Genomic DNA, 16,463 nt, shown 5'->3' on the forward strand with positions numbered 1-16,463 from the left:
CTACTATTGCTGCTGCTACTGGTACTGCTATGGCTACGACTACTACTACTACTACTGCTACAACGGCAACTACAAATAATAATATAGACCTTTTGTCTGTTCTAACTGTGTTTTTCATAATTAATTTTTCTGAAGTTCGGAAGTAGGTCTATTATGTGTTCCTGTACAGTGTTCAGAAAAAAAACCCAAACGGAAGTCCTTTAAGCAGAGCAGTAAATCATTCGACACAGAGTCAGAGTATTCCTAAAATACAGACTCATTAAAAAATGAGGTGCAGTTGTCCGGGGATAACTGTAACAGGGACCTAATTCACGGTTGTAGAACTGGGGGGAAAAATGCACTTTACAGGACGGCTGACACCTAGCTGAACTAGCCGATTAGTGTATATTACAGTACATGGCACAATACAGTTTTAATGGAAGCAGGATAACAGGATCTGGCCGACGGATTCGCACAGAGAAAGAGAATCAGTACCAGACTCCTATTTCTTTCGTTGGCTGGAAGTATCAAAAACAGACAAAAAAAATAATAATTAAAAACTTTACCATCATGCACCTACAGCAAATATACAAATATGGAAACTTCAGCGGGTTGCATTGACAATTCCATTACAGCTAGGAAATGCAGCAATCCGAAAAGTACGATAAACAAGGTCTCACACACACACACACACACACACACAGCTGGTTGAAACGGGACACCATAAAGCAACACAGAGAGCACACAGGTGAGAGGGAAACACAGGTGGTCTATTCTGCCAACAGCAAAGACACACACAGGTAAACGGCAGGGAAAGCACAGGCCAGAATCAGGCATGGCAGGGCGGGGCATTGGATTAATTTGTTCAAAAGTTAATCCCATGCAGTTAACAATAGACACTAGCTGCTTATGAGGTGTAAAACAAGTCTGCTTATGGTGCAAAATCGGTGTAAAAAAAGTCTCCTAATCGTGCAAAACTTGCAAAAAAAAGTTTCCTAATGGTGCAAATCCGGTGTAAAAAAGTCTCCTAACAGTGCAAAACTGACGTTAAAAAGTCTCTTAATGGTGTAAAACCGGCGTAAAAAAGTCCCCTGATGGTGCCAAACTGGTGTAAAAAAGTATTCTAACAGTGTAAAGCTGGTTTGAAAAAAAGTCTCCTCATGGAGTATGATTATCTTAAGTGATATAATTTCCTTTCCTAATTTGCCAAGGGCTTGTAGATAAATCTGCCAGAAATGCAATGTATCATAAGGCAAGGGGCTAAATAATTAAATTAATTGACTGTTAAATATGTACATTTATCGCTTCTGAATCCTAATGAAAATAAAAATTGTGGATTCAAAAGAAGAAAAATGACTGGGAGGGGTTTTTCATTTCAAATGAATATTAAACACTCAGACTGCAAAATAAACCTCTGATAATTCCGATTTACACTCTGCTGTGGAACGATAAGGGCAAAGCCGCACAATCTGTTTAATCAGGCGTACGCAGATAGCAGATGGCCGGGTCTGTTACACGATCTGGCCTGCGCGACGCAGCCATTTCACTGTAGCCCGTTAGCTTTATCGACTGTTAACCTCCGTTTCTGAGAGAAAAAAAAATAAAAGTTTGCATTGCAAAATCACTTAGGCAACCATCTTCCTGACTGTATACCACATAAAGCAGCTCATGATGAAGTTAAAAAAGAGAAAATAAAAAAAAAGGACACTGTATTTAATTGTTTTTTTTTTTTTTTTTTTAGATGAGGTGGGGTTTTTTTTTTGGAGGGGGTGGAAAAAAACACTGGTTCGACGTACAGTATGTTTATAGTGGAGGAGGTCAGACATGAGATGTTTCAAGCCTTATCGGAGGTTCTTATCGTCACCAAACCAGGAAGTGCTTCCTGTTGGGGTAGCTGCAATGGTTCCGCCCACCTTGGTTGTCATGGTGAGGAGGGGTTTTCCTTCTGAGGACGGCTTACTTGGAATCTCCATCATCCCCATGGCAACAGTCTTATCTGCAGCCCTAGAGTCTTTTGCCTACAACAGTGAAATCAACAATGACTTTGTGTCAGGACAATTTGTTAATGTCTTTAAATATTCCTCCACCCTCCCCTTTTAAGGGCAGCTTAAAATATCTTAACTTAATGATTATTATTAGTTTGACCTATCCAAAATAAATAAATAAATAAACAAACAACAACAGCATCCATTTCAGAAACAAATCCACAAGGACACAAGGACTGCCAGGACCCTCACTCTCGAACAGTTACAGCAGAGCTCGGTCTCGCTCACTGCAGAACTATTTTTGCAATTATGTGATAATATTTCCAGCTGCATTTGAAGTGTTGGGAACAGAAGGGACAGCTCTCATTGTTGTTTATTTTTCATTTTTTAAGTTTTGCCGGTGGCAACAAAAATTGTAGCTGCTCTGGAAAGTTGGTCACCTTGGAAAGTGAGCCCCCCCCCCCCAAACCCTGTAGGGGAAGTTGTGGTATGAGACTGGACTTATTTTAACAAGCCCTATTACCTAAGGGGTCAACGGGATGTCCAAGGCCCTCTCGCTTCCTGCTCGACTAGTTTTACCCCAGAGGTGAACTCGAAGTCACTTTCATACTTTATGAGGCTTTTATGTGACATTTCGTATCGTAATAACCCATCTCCTCCAGCGCCTGGTTTCTCAGAAATCCGAGAGAGATCTAGACTCGTTTTCAGAAGCATATCGCTGTCAGAAATCTACCAAGGCACAAACGGTATCTAAATTAAATCTACACCACACACGGCCCCAAAGCCCAGTCATTCTGAGGGGTGTCATTTAAAAAAGCAATTATAACCGAAATCACTGCATTTAGCCTAATCAAACGCAACAAGCACGTTTAAGAGGGACTGATGTTTTCTTATGATTCAAATTGGAATCAGCTCAGATTTTGATAAACCTTTCTTGAATGAGGAAAATTATGATTTATTTTTTTCTTCCCTCCCCCCTACCCCCCCCCCCCCCTTCTTGGCCTCAGTTCTGCTTGAAGTAAACTGTCTCATATCATTAATGTACCATACTATCTAAATTTAGCCTCAAGGGAATATCTCAATGGCGGTGAATGGACTTTGCAGACCATTAAAAAAAGTCCACCAGCGTCCCAACTTGGACTATGTGAGCTCTACTGCAAGAAAATTTACAGAGACAATGCGGTTATGACTCCTCCCCTCTACGATCCGACCAGAAGTGTCGCTGTCAGAGAACGATCTTCCATCGCAGAGTGAAAAACAAGCTCATTTAAACTTCATTTCAGCTCACCTAATGCTCATTACAGTACATTACATTACATGACATTACGTTACAGGCATTCAGCAGACGCTCTTATCCAGAGCGACTTACACACTGCGTCCATTTGGATACAGCTGGATATATATATACTGAAGCAATGCAGGTTAAGTGCCTTGCTCAAAGGGTGCAACGGCAGTGTCTGACCGGGGAATCGAACCCGTGACCTCTCGGTTACCAGGCCAGTTTGGAAGATGGGTTACCCGAAGCTAGATTGTAAAGTACATCCTCAAACCCATTCGCTACTCAAAACACTACGCTATCAGTCTCCCTCACGCCCCTATGTAAAGGCTTAACATTATGTTGTAGGTTTATTACCACTGTGCATCAACAGTATTGTATTATCAGTTACAAGGGCGTAATTCTTTGGGGGTGGGGGGGTGGGTGTGTGCGGTTGCAACACCCCCAATATTACAGAACAGGCCAAACATCCCCTCCACCCACCCCCCCAATCCCCAATAATATAGCATGATGATGTGAAATATGATTTCATAAAATAAACATGGGGATTTCATGCTGTGATTGGGATATACAGTACTGGTCAGCAGTCTTTGGTAAAGTAAAGTATTCTCCCTTAGAATTCACCGGAAGTGATCATTTCACAGCTGTTCTTTGAAGAAATGTATTCTGGGGGGGGACATGACCTGCCCCCCACCCCCACCCTCCTAGACAGTTGTACTCCTTGTAGTCTATGCATTTCAAACCCCCCCCCCCCCCCCCAACATTCAAACTACAGTTGACGCCCTAAAATCAGTTATGTTCCTAATGACTTGGCACCAGCTGTATGTTGCCTAAACCTGTTGTATGATCTTCATTCTGCATAAGAGTATCTACCAAGTGCCTAAATGTAAGGAACTCTCAAAACAACACACAACAGGTCATTTAACACACCTCCATGTCTAGTTAAGGGCAACACATTTTGTGTTACTTTCAACACAGTCTGTGTTAAAAAGTCACAATTTGTAACACATAAATTGTATGCTTGTTACACAAAAGTAGTAACTTTGACACAAAATGTGCTTGAAGTAACACGAAAGTAGAATCGCAAAAAGTGTTTTGGATTTTGACACCATTTTGGAGAGTGTGTAAATGTAGACATGTTGTGAGACTGGAACTGTGCTTAACACATTACAAATAGGGAGAGTGTGGAGAAAAAACAAACAAACAGGGCACTTGTGTCATTGGTGACAGACACGGTGGCCCTCCGTTGTGGAAATAGGAAGTTCCTCTGTGACTCCTTGTTTTGACCTCCCTGCTAACATGACCTGTCGCTCTCATTGTTCCCGCTTTTTGGGGGAAAAATAAACACGATTGCAATAAACATGGCAATTAAAGAGGGATACTGAGACGGAACTCGCTCAGTTTCTCCGCGAAGCCCACTGACAGTACTGCACCGTATCCTGCTGGAGGGCAGTTGGCCAATTGAAACGCTTAAATGCTTTAAATGCCGTGTTGGAGCCAGCTTCCTCTAATTATGAATAAGCGCGTGGCTTAACCGCGACAATGGGACAAATCTGCAAAGAATATGCCAGCCGGCCTTTTCCGTACTCTGGGGCCCCACAGCGCGAGCCGGAAAATCTGTCAACCCGAACAATCTGAAACAATGGCCCCTTTTCCGCACACAATATGCCTTAATTCCTTCCCGTGTTTAGAGCTGGCCCAGAATTCAGTGTCGCTTGAATGTGTGCTCAGAAATGTGCTTTAAGGATAATGATGACTGTCACATTTTTTATTCTCGCTGAAACTCTCAGCGAGTTGGCACATTTATAGGTAGTTGAGCAGCTTGCTAGTTTTTTTTTTTCTTTCCGTTTTTTGGAAAAGATACTTGGTATTCAGTGCTTTATGATCTACAGAATGACACATTTAGTCAGGCCGGGAAATTGTGAGAATGTTAACATTTCTTTCAGGAACCGAAGGTCTTGCAGTCCCTTACAGCAACACGACACACGACTGGTTCCACAGATAAACTGAAAGCTGTGCAAGAGACATCTCAACCTAGCCTGTATGGAAGGAGATACCATAGCATGAGAGTAGTGATGTGTGTTCTCGACCTAGCCTGTATGGAAGGAGATACCATAGCATGAGAGTAGGGATGTGTGTTCTCAACCTAGCCTGTGTGGAAGGAGATACCGTATCATGAGAGTACTGATGTGTGTTCTCAACCTAACCTGTATGGAAGGAGATACCATAGCATGAGTGTAGTGATGTGTGTTCTCAACCTAACCTGTATGGAAGGAGATACCATAGCATGAGTGTAGTGATGTGTGTTCTCAACCTAGCCTGTATTGAAGAAGATAACATAGCATGAGAGGAATTAACTGTGTTGTGCTTCTTGCGTGCTTTGCTGAGAAATTGGAGTAAATTTTGGACTTCTAAAAAATATTTTCCACCTTGCTTACTCTCCCGTTGTTAGCAGGTAGAGCGAGGGGAAATGACAGACTCATCACTTCCTCTTGCTAAGAAAAAAAGAAATTTGCAACAAGGCCCTGAGCGTTCGTCATGCACTTTTCTCAGTTTATTCAAAAACTCTTCAATTAAGCTTTGCTAGACCAACTGTAAAAAAACTTGACTTTGTTTGTTTGCAGCGTAAATAAAATTGCAAAAAAGCAAATGAGGTCGGAATCAACTGTCCTAAACTAATAGATGCTTACTTTCTTAACATGTCAGCAAACTACGTACCATCCCAGCGGGAGTCTGCTTAAACAAATGTGAAATTAATTATACGGTCGTTGGTCTGAAAGCGCCACCACAGCTTTGCTGGAGAGTTACGTTCTCACTAGTGCAGTTCCACTGACAATTTGTCAAAAATGTAATGGAAATGATTGCAAAAAAGTGACTGGATGGACCAATTTCCTGTTCTGTCAACCACCGGTTTTCTCTTCCCCCCCCAATACTGGGAAAAAAAAGATAGTTTAGGGTGAAAACGATTCCAAGAGAATGCTTTTAACTCTGATGGTATGTGTGGTTATTTATTTATTCATACAGGGTAGTTTGACTGAGGACTCATGCTCTTTAACAGCAAAGCCGTGTGAAGGCCCCCTCAAGTAGCCTAAATCTGCATGTCCTTGGACTGTGGGAGGAAACCGGAGTACCCGCTACGGGGAGAACATGCAGACTCCACGCAGAAAGGCCCCGGCAGAGATTCGAACCCGCAACCTTCTTGCTGTGAGGCGACAGCGCTATCCACCGCACGACCGTGCCAGCCGTGCCAGACTCAGATCAACTCTGCTGGAGTTGATTTAACACTGAGAATTTTGGTGGTGAGGCTTTGTGGGGAACATTGACAAGATAATCACCCTCTGAAAAAAAAAAAAACCCCAAAAAAAACAAACCCAGGCTTGTACGGAGAGTGAAGAAAAAGAAAAACCCATTTCACAGCTGTGTGCCGAAGTACATATTCAGGGCTTGATACCCGAGGACAGGTGACAGCTTGTCAAAAAGCCATCGCTACAGGTTACGGATCGGGGGCCACGGATTGGCCCGCAGGTTGCTACGCGAGCTTTATTTTGTCTGTGCTGCCGAGCCCGGACGAGAAAAAAGGAAGGAGCACACTGCAGCGCTGCCGTCTAATTACTTCCCTGCTTTGGGTCCTCAGACGTCTTGTTACGGCAAAATTGATGATGTAGGTCCTCCCTCCGTCCGTGACTTCAATCTATTAATTGGGAATCCGCGGACATGATGGATCGCTAGTGAATCATGGGAGTGTAAGAAATGCTAAAAACAAAAAAGAAAAAAAAAAAAAGTTTGACTAATTAAATTTCACTCATGTGCTGGGACAGTCCTAATGGCTCATTTTTTCGTGCAGTAGACATTTCGTCTGTCCTTTGTTCTTTTGCAATTATGAGCCTGTCGTTTCTCTTTAGCTAAATGTCTCCTTGACATTTCTCGCGTCCTAAAACGTTTCGAAACTTTTCAAAACATTAGCTTCTTGAAACCCCCGGAAAATCACTGTTGCTTTGAAAGGACGATTAGTGAAACACAAACAGCTTTTCTTTTTTCTTTTTCTTTTTCTTTTTTTCTTCCACAGGCTCGTAAATGAGCACCTTTACAATTTGCCCACGATGTCTGTGGGCTGTTTCCATGACATAACTGCATTGTGGCCGATGCACCTCCGATTGACACGTCTCTAGCATCGCTAAAACGGTGCTGATTTCTTTCTTTTCTTTTTTTTTTCTCCTTCCTTTCTTTGTTTTGATGGCTTTGCATCGCGCAAAGCTTTTCGTTCTAAGCGAAGCCAGGCCAGGAAGGCTCTGAGTCCTCTCGGGCAGAAAATCACGCGAGTTCAGTGTGGAGACGAGTCGGCCTTTTTCAAGGGGAAAGGATTTCCTAACACTCCGACGGGCAGCCTCTCCAGTTTGCTGGGACGTTGGGGGGGGTGGGGGGGTAGGGTCCAATTAATGCATCTCACAGAGGGAGGCAAGCAGGGGAGGGAGGGAGAGAGAGAGAGTGAGGGGGAGAGACAGAGAGAGAGAGAGAGAATATGTACGTACATGAATGCGTATAACTGCTTGTGTACATCGACGTGCTGTTTATTTTAACTACCTCAGACTGTAACCCGCCCAGCCAGTTTTAGCGTTTGCTGTGATCACTCATTAAGATTCTGTTAGAATCTGGGAATGAATGATATCGAACCTATTACACCAGCCCAGCCTATAGGGTGGGCTATAGCTGGGATGCCCTCTATAGCAGGGTCAAGAATTACAAGAATTCTTCCTATTGGAGAGTTCTTTATCGACACAGACACAGACACACACACATAGAGAGAGCGAGGTAGAGAGAGAGGAGAGGGGATGGAAAAGTGGTGTAAGGAGAGAGAGAGAGATGGAGGGAGAGGGAGAGAGAGATCCGTGCAGCTACCTGCTTTAACCCTGCAGTCTGCAGCCGTGAACAACCACATCAGACAGGAGAGAGAGAGAGGGAGCGAGAGAGAGAGACAGAAAAAGAGTCAGAGTCAGAGACAGAGAGGGAGCGAGAGAGAGAGACTCTGGGAAAGGTCCCTGCTTAGCTACAAAGTTCAGCTGCCAAATGGGCTGCATTCGCTCTCCTCTGGCCTGCCCCTCTGGGAAGGGGGGGGGGGGAGTGGCCCGCTGCACTTCTGCTCCACGTGCCCCGTCACGCCCGGGCAGTCTCCAGCCTGCCCTGCACCCCCCATCTCCCTCCCCCCATGCAAGAGATCCCAGATAAACCTCCCTAATCCTTTACGGTGTGAGGTCACAAATGTGTGGTTAGAACGCTCTCAGCTGAAAATTCTAATGCTGATGTAACAAATCACTACCGGTAACTGAGCATTATAATGCTGATGTCACAATCACTACCGGTAACTGAGCATTATAATGCTGATGTCACAATCACTACCGGTAACTGAGCATTATAATGCTGATGTCACAATTGCTACCGGTAACTGAGCATTCTAATGCTGATGTCACAATCACTACTGGCAACTGCGCATTCTATTGCTGATGTAACAGTCACTACTGGTGATCGCAAGCAGCAGAGTTCCAGAACACTGACTTCGAATTTTGATTGGGAAGGGAAAAAAAAGATTCCAAAAAAACGTCATCTTCGAAGGGTGAAGGGCCCCCCAGCCCGGGCACAGTCAGCAGCCCTGGCTTCGGGATCGCCTGTGCGGCTGTGCGGCGCGGCTGCTGAACAAAGGAGAAGTGCTAATTTCCCTCGGAGGAGACGAAAGCATGCGGTACAGCCTGTGCGCCGTGTCCAAGGACCGTGACTACCGCTGAGGACACACGGGTCATGTCCTCAGTGTTCCCTTTTCTTTTTCTTTTTTGTGTCCATAACCAAAGCCTGTATCACATTCCTTAGTGGGAATCTAAGTTGCGATTCATTTAGGAGGGGGATTCATTATTTTCTCAAATGTAAGCCTAATGTAGAGGCATGGTGTGTGCAGAATTTACACTGTGAGGTGCATCCTCAGTGGAATGAACGGGGGGCGGGGGTGTGCGGGGGGGGGGGGGGGCGGTGCTGGGGGGCATACTGTATCCTTGGCCTAACCCAGGTTTTTGTTTTAGCCCCAGCACCACAACACCTGATTCGCCTGATTAATTAATCATGGTCTTCAATCAAGACCTTGATGAGTAGAATCAGGTGACTTAGTGCTGGGCTAAAACAATAACCTGCACCCCACCCACACCGGCCCTTTTCGGATAAGATAGGACACCCCCCTGGACTAGAGAGTAACCAGCACAGTGACTTCAACACCCTGAGGGATTCTTCCTGCCAACCTGCACTCATTGACAACTCTGTCAAAAAGTCTGACTGTGTGTTCTTTTTCTGCTGACGAAGCTCAACCTGAACCGAATCTTTCATAGTTTCACTTTATTAATCCCTTTTATGAATGTAACCCCCCCCCCCCCACCAATGAAATCCCCCTCGGCCACTTTTAGTAAGCCTGTCCAGCAAATATCGACACTGACACACTCAGCCTGTTAAAAGAGCTGTCTGGTACTGGGCTCCTCACGTCCCAGAATGCCTTGCACTCCGTCTCTCTCTCTCTCTCTCGCTTGCCCTCCTCCTACTCCTGACCAATGGAGGGGGTTGGACTTGACGACCCGCCACCCGCCACCCCTGACGTTTTACAGCGATGGACAAATCACTCAGCCGTTCCACCCCGCTAATCCACTGGCAGCGCCTTTTAACGGTCCCCCCGCCCCCCCCGCCCCCCCCATCCCCACCCCCCCGTGACAGTGTCAGCGGGGGCTCTCTAAAGAGATGCAGAGCGTGACATGTTTATCGCCCGACGGCTCGGAGAGAGAGAGAGAGAGCAAAGCCCTGGCCTCGGACCAGGACGGCCCCTGGCAGCGCTCCACAGCCACGCTCAACGCTAATATACACATATATATATATATATATGCCTGTAATGTAATGTAATGTAATATATATATATATATATACGCTCGACTCGCTCGACGATCAAGACGCGCGTCTGTCTGTCCAAACGGCCGAATCGTGATGTCGGGTGTGTTTGCCACGCGCCTCTGCAATACATAAACAAAACCCTCGTATATCTGTAATGTGAGAGCGAAGGGGGTGAGGGCTGGGTGGGGGGGTGGGGGGCGGATGGGGTTTTAATGAAGAAAAAACAGTTTGCCTGACAGAAATTATTTCTAAACTGCTGCGACAGGCAATTCTATGCGGCGATAAGCTTTGATCCGGTTTTAAATCTCTCTCTCTCTCTCTCTCTCTCTCTCTGTCAACAAAAAGTTTTAAGGCTATTTGTTAAAGCAGTTGTTCTTCTGGGACGTTCCACCAGCCTTGGCATACTTAACTGACGCACTTCCGTGTCGTGGGAAGTGTAATGTTAAAAGCGCTGATAGACAACAATGCATCAGAGTGTGTTTGTGGGCTGCTGGGTGGCTCACCCTGTTAAGGCGCTCTTCTATCACGGTTGTAGAAATTTCTTAACAAAAGTGATGGTGTTGAAGATAAAGATAACAAACGACAGAGTCCTTTGTATAAGTTAATAATATGACCGGTCGGGAAGAGGTACAAGTACAGTCTTCAAAAATATAAAGTCCAATACATGAGTTTATATAGTTTTCAGAGACAAAGAACTGTCGTTCCAGCCTATGAGATCCATTTAATCACCATATGCAAAGATTCCATTTAGCCAATCATCAGTTAGGATCAGGGAGCCCATACCAAGGCTGGCCATGCAGGCCTAGAGGTCCTCTAATCCCCTAAAGCACTTGTTGATATATACCACAGCTGGAGTCTGTCTCCTCTAGCTTACATTGCAACAGGAACATGGCATGGGGTGAAACAGCGTACACTTAGATATATAGACAAGTACACTTTCCGAAGTATGTTTATCAAGTTTCCATGAGATCTATATGATATTTTATATAATTGCTTATATAATTGCGTACATAACATTTTCTGCAAGTCAGCTTTTTAATCATAACCCTTCTATCTTCGTTCCAGGTCCCGGTGGACCACAGGGTCTGCTGGTTTTTGTTTTTGCCTTAATATCAGCGAACAGCTCACACCTGAGACACCAGGTGAGGTGAGTTAACTGTGCAATCGACTGCTTTAATTGATCAATCGAGTGTCGAGCAACAACAAAAACCTGATATAACCCTGCAACCCACCAGTACCAGAAACGACGATCACTGTTCTAATACACGAATACATGGATGAGACCCATGGTCGTCAAGAGTACCTTCCCTTGCCTGTAGATTAGAATGCAGACCTGGGTCCAATACATATTTGTTTTGGATTCCAATACTTTTCTACGCTTTACTGATCTTGTCTGGCATATTGGAACCAATGAAATACTCTCAAAAAGTGCAAAACCCTGGTCATATCGGCAGGCTCAGTTACACCAGACCAGATCAATATCAATCAATCAATCAATTTTTATTTGTATAGCGCTTTTAAAAAAGGAGCTTTGTCACAAAGCAGCTTTACAGAGAAACCGGCCCCCAAAGAGTGAGCCTAGGGCAACAGTGGCAAGGAAAAACTCCCTGACGGATAGCAGGAAGAAACCTTGAGCAGAACCGGACTCAGAGCACAGAAAAGTATTTGAATCCAAAAACAAATACAATATTAAAAATGTAAAACAATTAAGGATTACAAGTTTAGAGTATTTTTTTGTACTACTGATATTCTGGGTTATATTATGGATTGTATAGGATAGGCAATAATAAGCCTTGGGCTTCAGCCTATTCCTTTTTCGGTCATTGATTGTGTGAATTTTATTGTGTGAAATGGATTAGTGTAAACATGTATGACGATGTATTGTATGTTGCATATCCACACAACTTGTCAAATTTTGTTCCTTACAATGTGTGACCGAAATAAACTATATTCATTCATTCATTCATTCATTCATATTTGACCCAGGTCGGTTACATTACATTACATTACAGGCATTTAGCAGACGCTCTTATCCAGAGCGACTTACACAACTTTTACATAGCATTTTACATTGTATCCATTTATAGAGCTGGATATATACTGAAGCAATTCCGGTTAAGTACCTTTGCTCAAGGGTACAACGGCAGTGTCCTTACCCGGGAATCGAACCTGCGACCTTTCGGTTACAAGCCCAGTTCCTTACCCACTGTGCTACACTCCAGTCCTCATATTTGACCCAGGTCGGGTTAGAATGCTTTGAGACGCCTTCTCACTCGTAAACCTGGTAGCGGAGTGTAGCACAGTGGGTAAGGAACTGGGCTTGTAACCGAAAGGTCGCAGGTTCGATTCCCGGGTAAGGACACTGCCGTTGTACCCTTGAGCAAGGTACTTAACCTGCGTTGCTTCAGTATATATCCAGCTGTATAAATGGATACAATGTAAAATGTAAATAAGTTGTGTGAGTCGCTCTGGATAAGAGCGTCTGCTAAATGCCTGTAATGTAATGTAATGTAATGCATCATCCGCAGGCATCCTGTGTTCGGCGGCTGCGCTGCCGAGGAAGTCTCGGTTAGCGTAATTACAGGGATGCGTGGTGCGGAGCGCAGAGCACTTCAGAAATCAGTTTCGGGGATCACAAGATACGTCTCTTGAGGGCGCGGCCCACAAAAACACGGTGTCGTGATTGAAGGTGCGATGCTGCTGATTACGAAAAGCCCCGAAAATTTATGAAAGACTGTCAATCAAAAAGAGGGGGAGAAAAAAAAAAAGTCTCTGATCTTCTGGAGTGGCACTTGTGGGTGGCATCATCAGAACACCCTTGTGTGTCACCCGAATGGGCGAAAAGTTAATCATCCGAAAAATCGCAGAGTGGAACTGAGTGGATCGTCAGGGTAAAGGCGGGGAAAAAGTGTAGAGGACTTCCTGTCGGTTTATGCCCAGGGCTGGCATTGCACGCCGTGCACTAGCCTTTTCATATGTGTTCTGTGAAGTCCTGCCTAGGACAAAAACCTCTGAAGAAATGAAAAAATTTCTTATTTTACTTTCTCGTAAAAGTCAAAACGAAGGACATACACATATTATTTTCCCCATCCACATTGAGATTGACATTTATTTTGCAGGAGAGACCTGGAGCCTACATGTCTTTGGACTGTGGATACTAACTGTCCCTTGTAGAAACCACATATACTGCTGTTATGCTGAAATAAAATAGAGTATCATATAGTTAGTTTAGTATTATAATATTGTTGATTTGATCAAGTTACGTTGGTTGTTAAGTGTGAATGCCAGTATGCATTTTGACTGCTTTAGGTAGCTGCTGGTTTTATTTTTTTTCTTTTAGCACAGCGTCTATGATGAACGTTTCCCTATGAATTACAACAAAATGGCCGACGTCGTTTTGCACAACCAAAGGCTTTCAGCCACATGGTTGTACTTGGTAAATGGTAAATGGACTGCATTTATATAGCGCTTTTATCCAAAGCGCTTTACAATTGATGCCTCTCATTCGCCAGAGCAGTTAGGGGTTAGAGGTTAGGTGTCTTGCTCAAGGACACTTCGACACGCCCAGGGTGGGGTTTGAACCGGCAACCCTCCGACTGCCAGACAATCGGTCTTACCTCCTGAGCTATGTCGCCCCATACTTAGCTAAACATGTACATCAACAAGCAATCTCTCAAACACAACAGCAGTCCAATATTAGCTAGATATAGCTGAACACAGACTGATTGCTCTCACCCTTTTCTGCTTCATAGAAATCAACAACAATAATATTTAATCAGCTATTTATAAATATTGACATTCTTCGATATTTGTCCTGCAATACCAGCACAGATAGCCAGATGGTCGGCTCCAAAGCTGCTGCTTCTAATGTGCAAGACGTTCCCGTTGATAACAGAAGTTTCCGAAGTTTCCGAATATCCGCAGTACGTGCGCTACACTTGGCCACACCAGGAGAGGGGGAGCTAGAACGTTCAGTGTTGGGAATATCCAACCGAGCCTTCAATTAGTCACTACTAATATCTGTTATACCAAAAGGGCGGCCAAATCTTCTGTAAACAGACCGGACGTTAAGATGTTCCGTAAAACCTGGCTGTGAACTGAATATCAAATTTAGACAGTAGTGATGAAAAATGGGGGGCTGGGGGGGGGGGGGGGGGTACAAAAAGCAGACAAGTCATGGTTCACAATTAGTGACAGCATACATTAAAGGCCTGCATTTTCAACAGGGGGTCCCTCTAGGGGTACTGTAGGGGGTCACTGGCCAGACTTGATTTGCAATGACTATGTGCAGTATACTTTTGGGCAAATATTTCAAAATATAAAACCTTTTTCAAAGTATAAGCCCTCATAACTCATGATGGGGGGGTCTCCCTGGATGCCTTTGAACCTGGGGTAGGGGAACCCTGGATCAGAAAAGCTTGAAAATCCCCTCTGTATTAAAGTTATTAAGCAAAACAAAGACAATCTGACCGATAACTGACAGTGATTCTGTGGACTGCATGAGCTCCTGTTTAACATTAACATTAGGAAAGAGCAAACCACTGAAGCACAGAAGAAGACGATGTACAGGAAGTCAGTCGAAAACGATACTCTGGTAGGATTCACCGCGCATCACCGTCTGTGGACAGGTATTAATTAAGCGGCGCCGTGAGCGCTCGGAGAACAAGAAAGGTAGAGTAAGTGCAAAAATAAACAAAAAGAAAGGGAGAAAAAGTAGAAGAAAACTCTGAGAACTTGAACAAATTAACTTGACCTGGATCACAGGGAATGAGCGCGTGCAGAAAAGTTTTCACAGGTGCAGCGGGTTCTGAACTTCTTTTCAGAACACGGAACGCTCGCTCTTTCGCAAACTGTCGTGACGTTCCGGAGCGTTCTTTTGTTGCCAAGTCAAGGACTTGCACGTGCCGAGTGCAAAAGTCTTCATGCGAACGCAGGGTGTTGTGTTGTCTTAACAACTCTGACAATTCAAACGATCTGAGTCAATGTGACTGCTCCTGACCTGCGAGGTGATTGGTCATTCATATTTTGTCGATAATACCGGTGAATTACGTCCCATTAGACCTTGTTGTTATTTTTTTGTCGTGTGACTAATGCAGTTAGAATTGTTAAGCTATTTAAATTAATTTAGCTGGGTAGGCAGCAGCTCCTGAGCCCGTTTGGATAAATCCCGTGAAAAACCGAGGCAGGTGAATTCAAATGAATGATTGATGGATCTGAAATTTGCGACAATGTGTGAGGACAAAAGCGTAGTGCAGTGAAGATTAGTCAATGTGTGGAATAGCCTGCCAGGTCACGTAGTAGAGGCAGAAACTCTGGGGATTTTCAAGACCAGGCTTGATACGGTGTTAGATAGCATCGAGTCTGTAGGTATCCAGAGCACTAATTTAGTCAGCAAAATGGCAAGCATTTTTGAGGTGTATGGCCTGTGTTCGTCATTTTATGTTTTATGTTTTGTGTTGTGTTGTGTTGTGTTGTGTTGTGTTGTGTTGTGTTGTGTTGTGTTGTGTTGTGTTGTGTTGTGCTGTGCTGTGCTGTGCTGTGCTGTGCTGTGCTGTATTGTGTTGTGTTATGGAAGAACACAGGATATACTGGCTTATCTAAGATTGCTGGAATCCATAGTCAGGGTTCACCAGCTTTATGAGTCATTTCCAGGTTGTCGTATTGGGTTGCAGTCTTGTAATAAACAAAAGATCATATTCTGGCGTCTCTACTTCCCCACTATTATAATAATGCTGTTTTTGGGTACAGGCTGCTTTGCTGAAACCCCCGTGCCTTTTGAAAATTTTTATTTTGCTGAGCCAACAAACCGAGTTCTTCTCTTTCAACGAAACGTGGAGCGACGAGCCGGCAGAAAGATTCCAAAAGCCTTAATGACCAAAAAAAAAAGCGCGATCCCTCTTCAGAAGTCCGGGCCTGACATTCGACGTCCTCCAGACTATTCTTCTGGGCCCACTTAAGGGCTCTGGCCTTTCATCAGCTCCAGCGAGGGCTGCTCCTTCTGCGTCAGCTCCGGGGGATCGCTGAGCGAAGCGGCATCAAAGCTAAAAATACCGCCACAGCCGCCACCGCCGCCGCCGCCGCCGCCGCCTCCTCTCGGGCCCAGTGCATTACCGCCATCAGGCTCATCAGGCTCAGAGGGATGCATCTTTAATGACGCCTGAATGTTTTCTGGAAGAGGAAGTTTACCTGTGTGCACCTGGAGGACTGAAGGACCACTTTCATTCCCTTACTGTCGGGGGAGCCAGTGTAGTAGTGTAGCGGTTAGGGAACAGGCTAAAGGTTAACTAGAGGTTGCAGGTTCAATTCCCAGG

The 16,463-nt window shown here is 44.5% G+C and overlaps 1 protein-coding gene across 4 annotated transcripts in view; it reads right to left on the reverse strand.

The window, feature by feature from the left end:
* Positions 1 to 16,463, reverse strand: part of pex5la (peroxisomal biogenesis factor 5-like a) — a 98,323-nt gene that overhangs the window by 42,500 nt on the left and 39,360 nt on the right. For 3 of the 4 annotated variants that reach the window (XR_004764818.1, XM_035413648.1, XM_035413647.1), the window contains exon 2: positions 1,893 to 1,997. The exons of the other annotated variant lie outside the window; for it this stretch is intronic. Coding sequence is in view for 2 of the 3 variants with exons in the window: in XM_035413648.1 (XP_035269539.1) it covers positions 1,893 to 1,997 (105 nt within the window). In the remaining variant the exon portion in view is untranslated. The remainder of the gene's footprint in view (positions 1 to 1,892; positions 1,998 to 16,463) is intronic. 4 annotated transcript variants of the gene reach the window in all.

This window comes from Anguilla anguilla, chromosome 4, assembly GCF_013347855.1.
Source record: "Anguilla anguilla isolate fAngAng1 chromosome 4, fAngAng1.pri, whole genome shotgun sequence".
Lineage (NCBI taxonomy): Eukaryota > Metazoa > Chordata > Actinopteri > Anguilliformes > Anguillidae > Anguilla > Anguilla anguilla.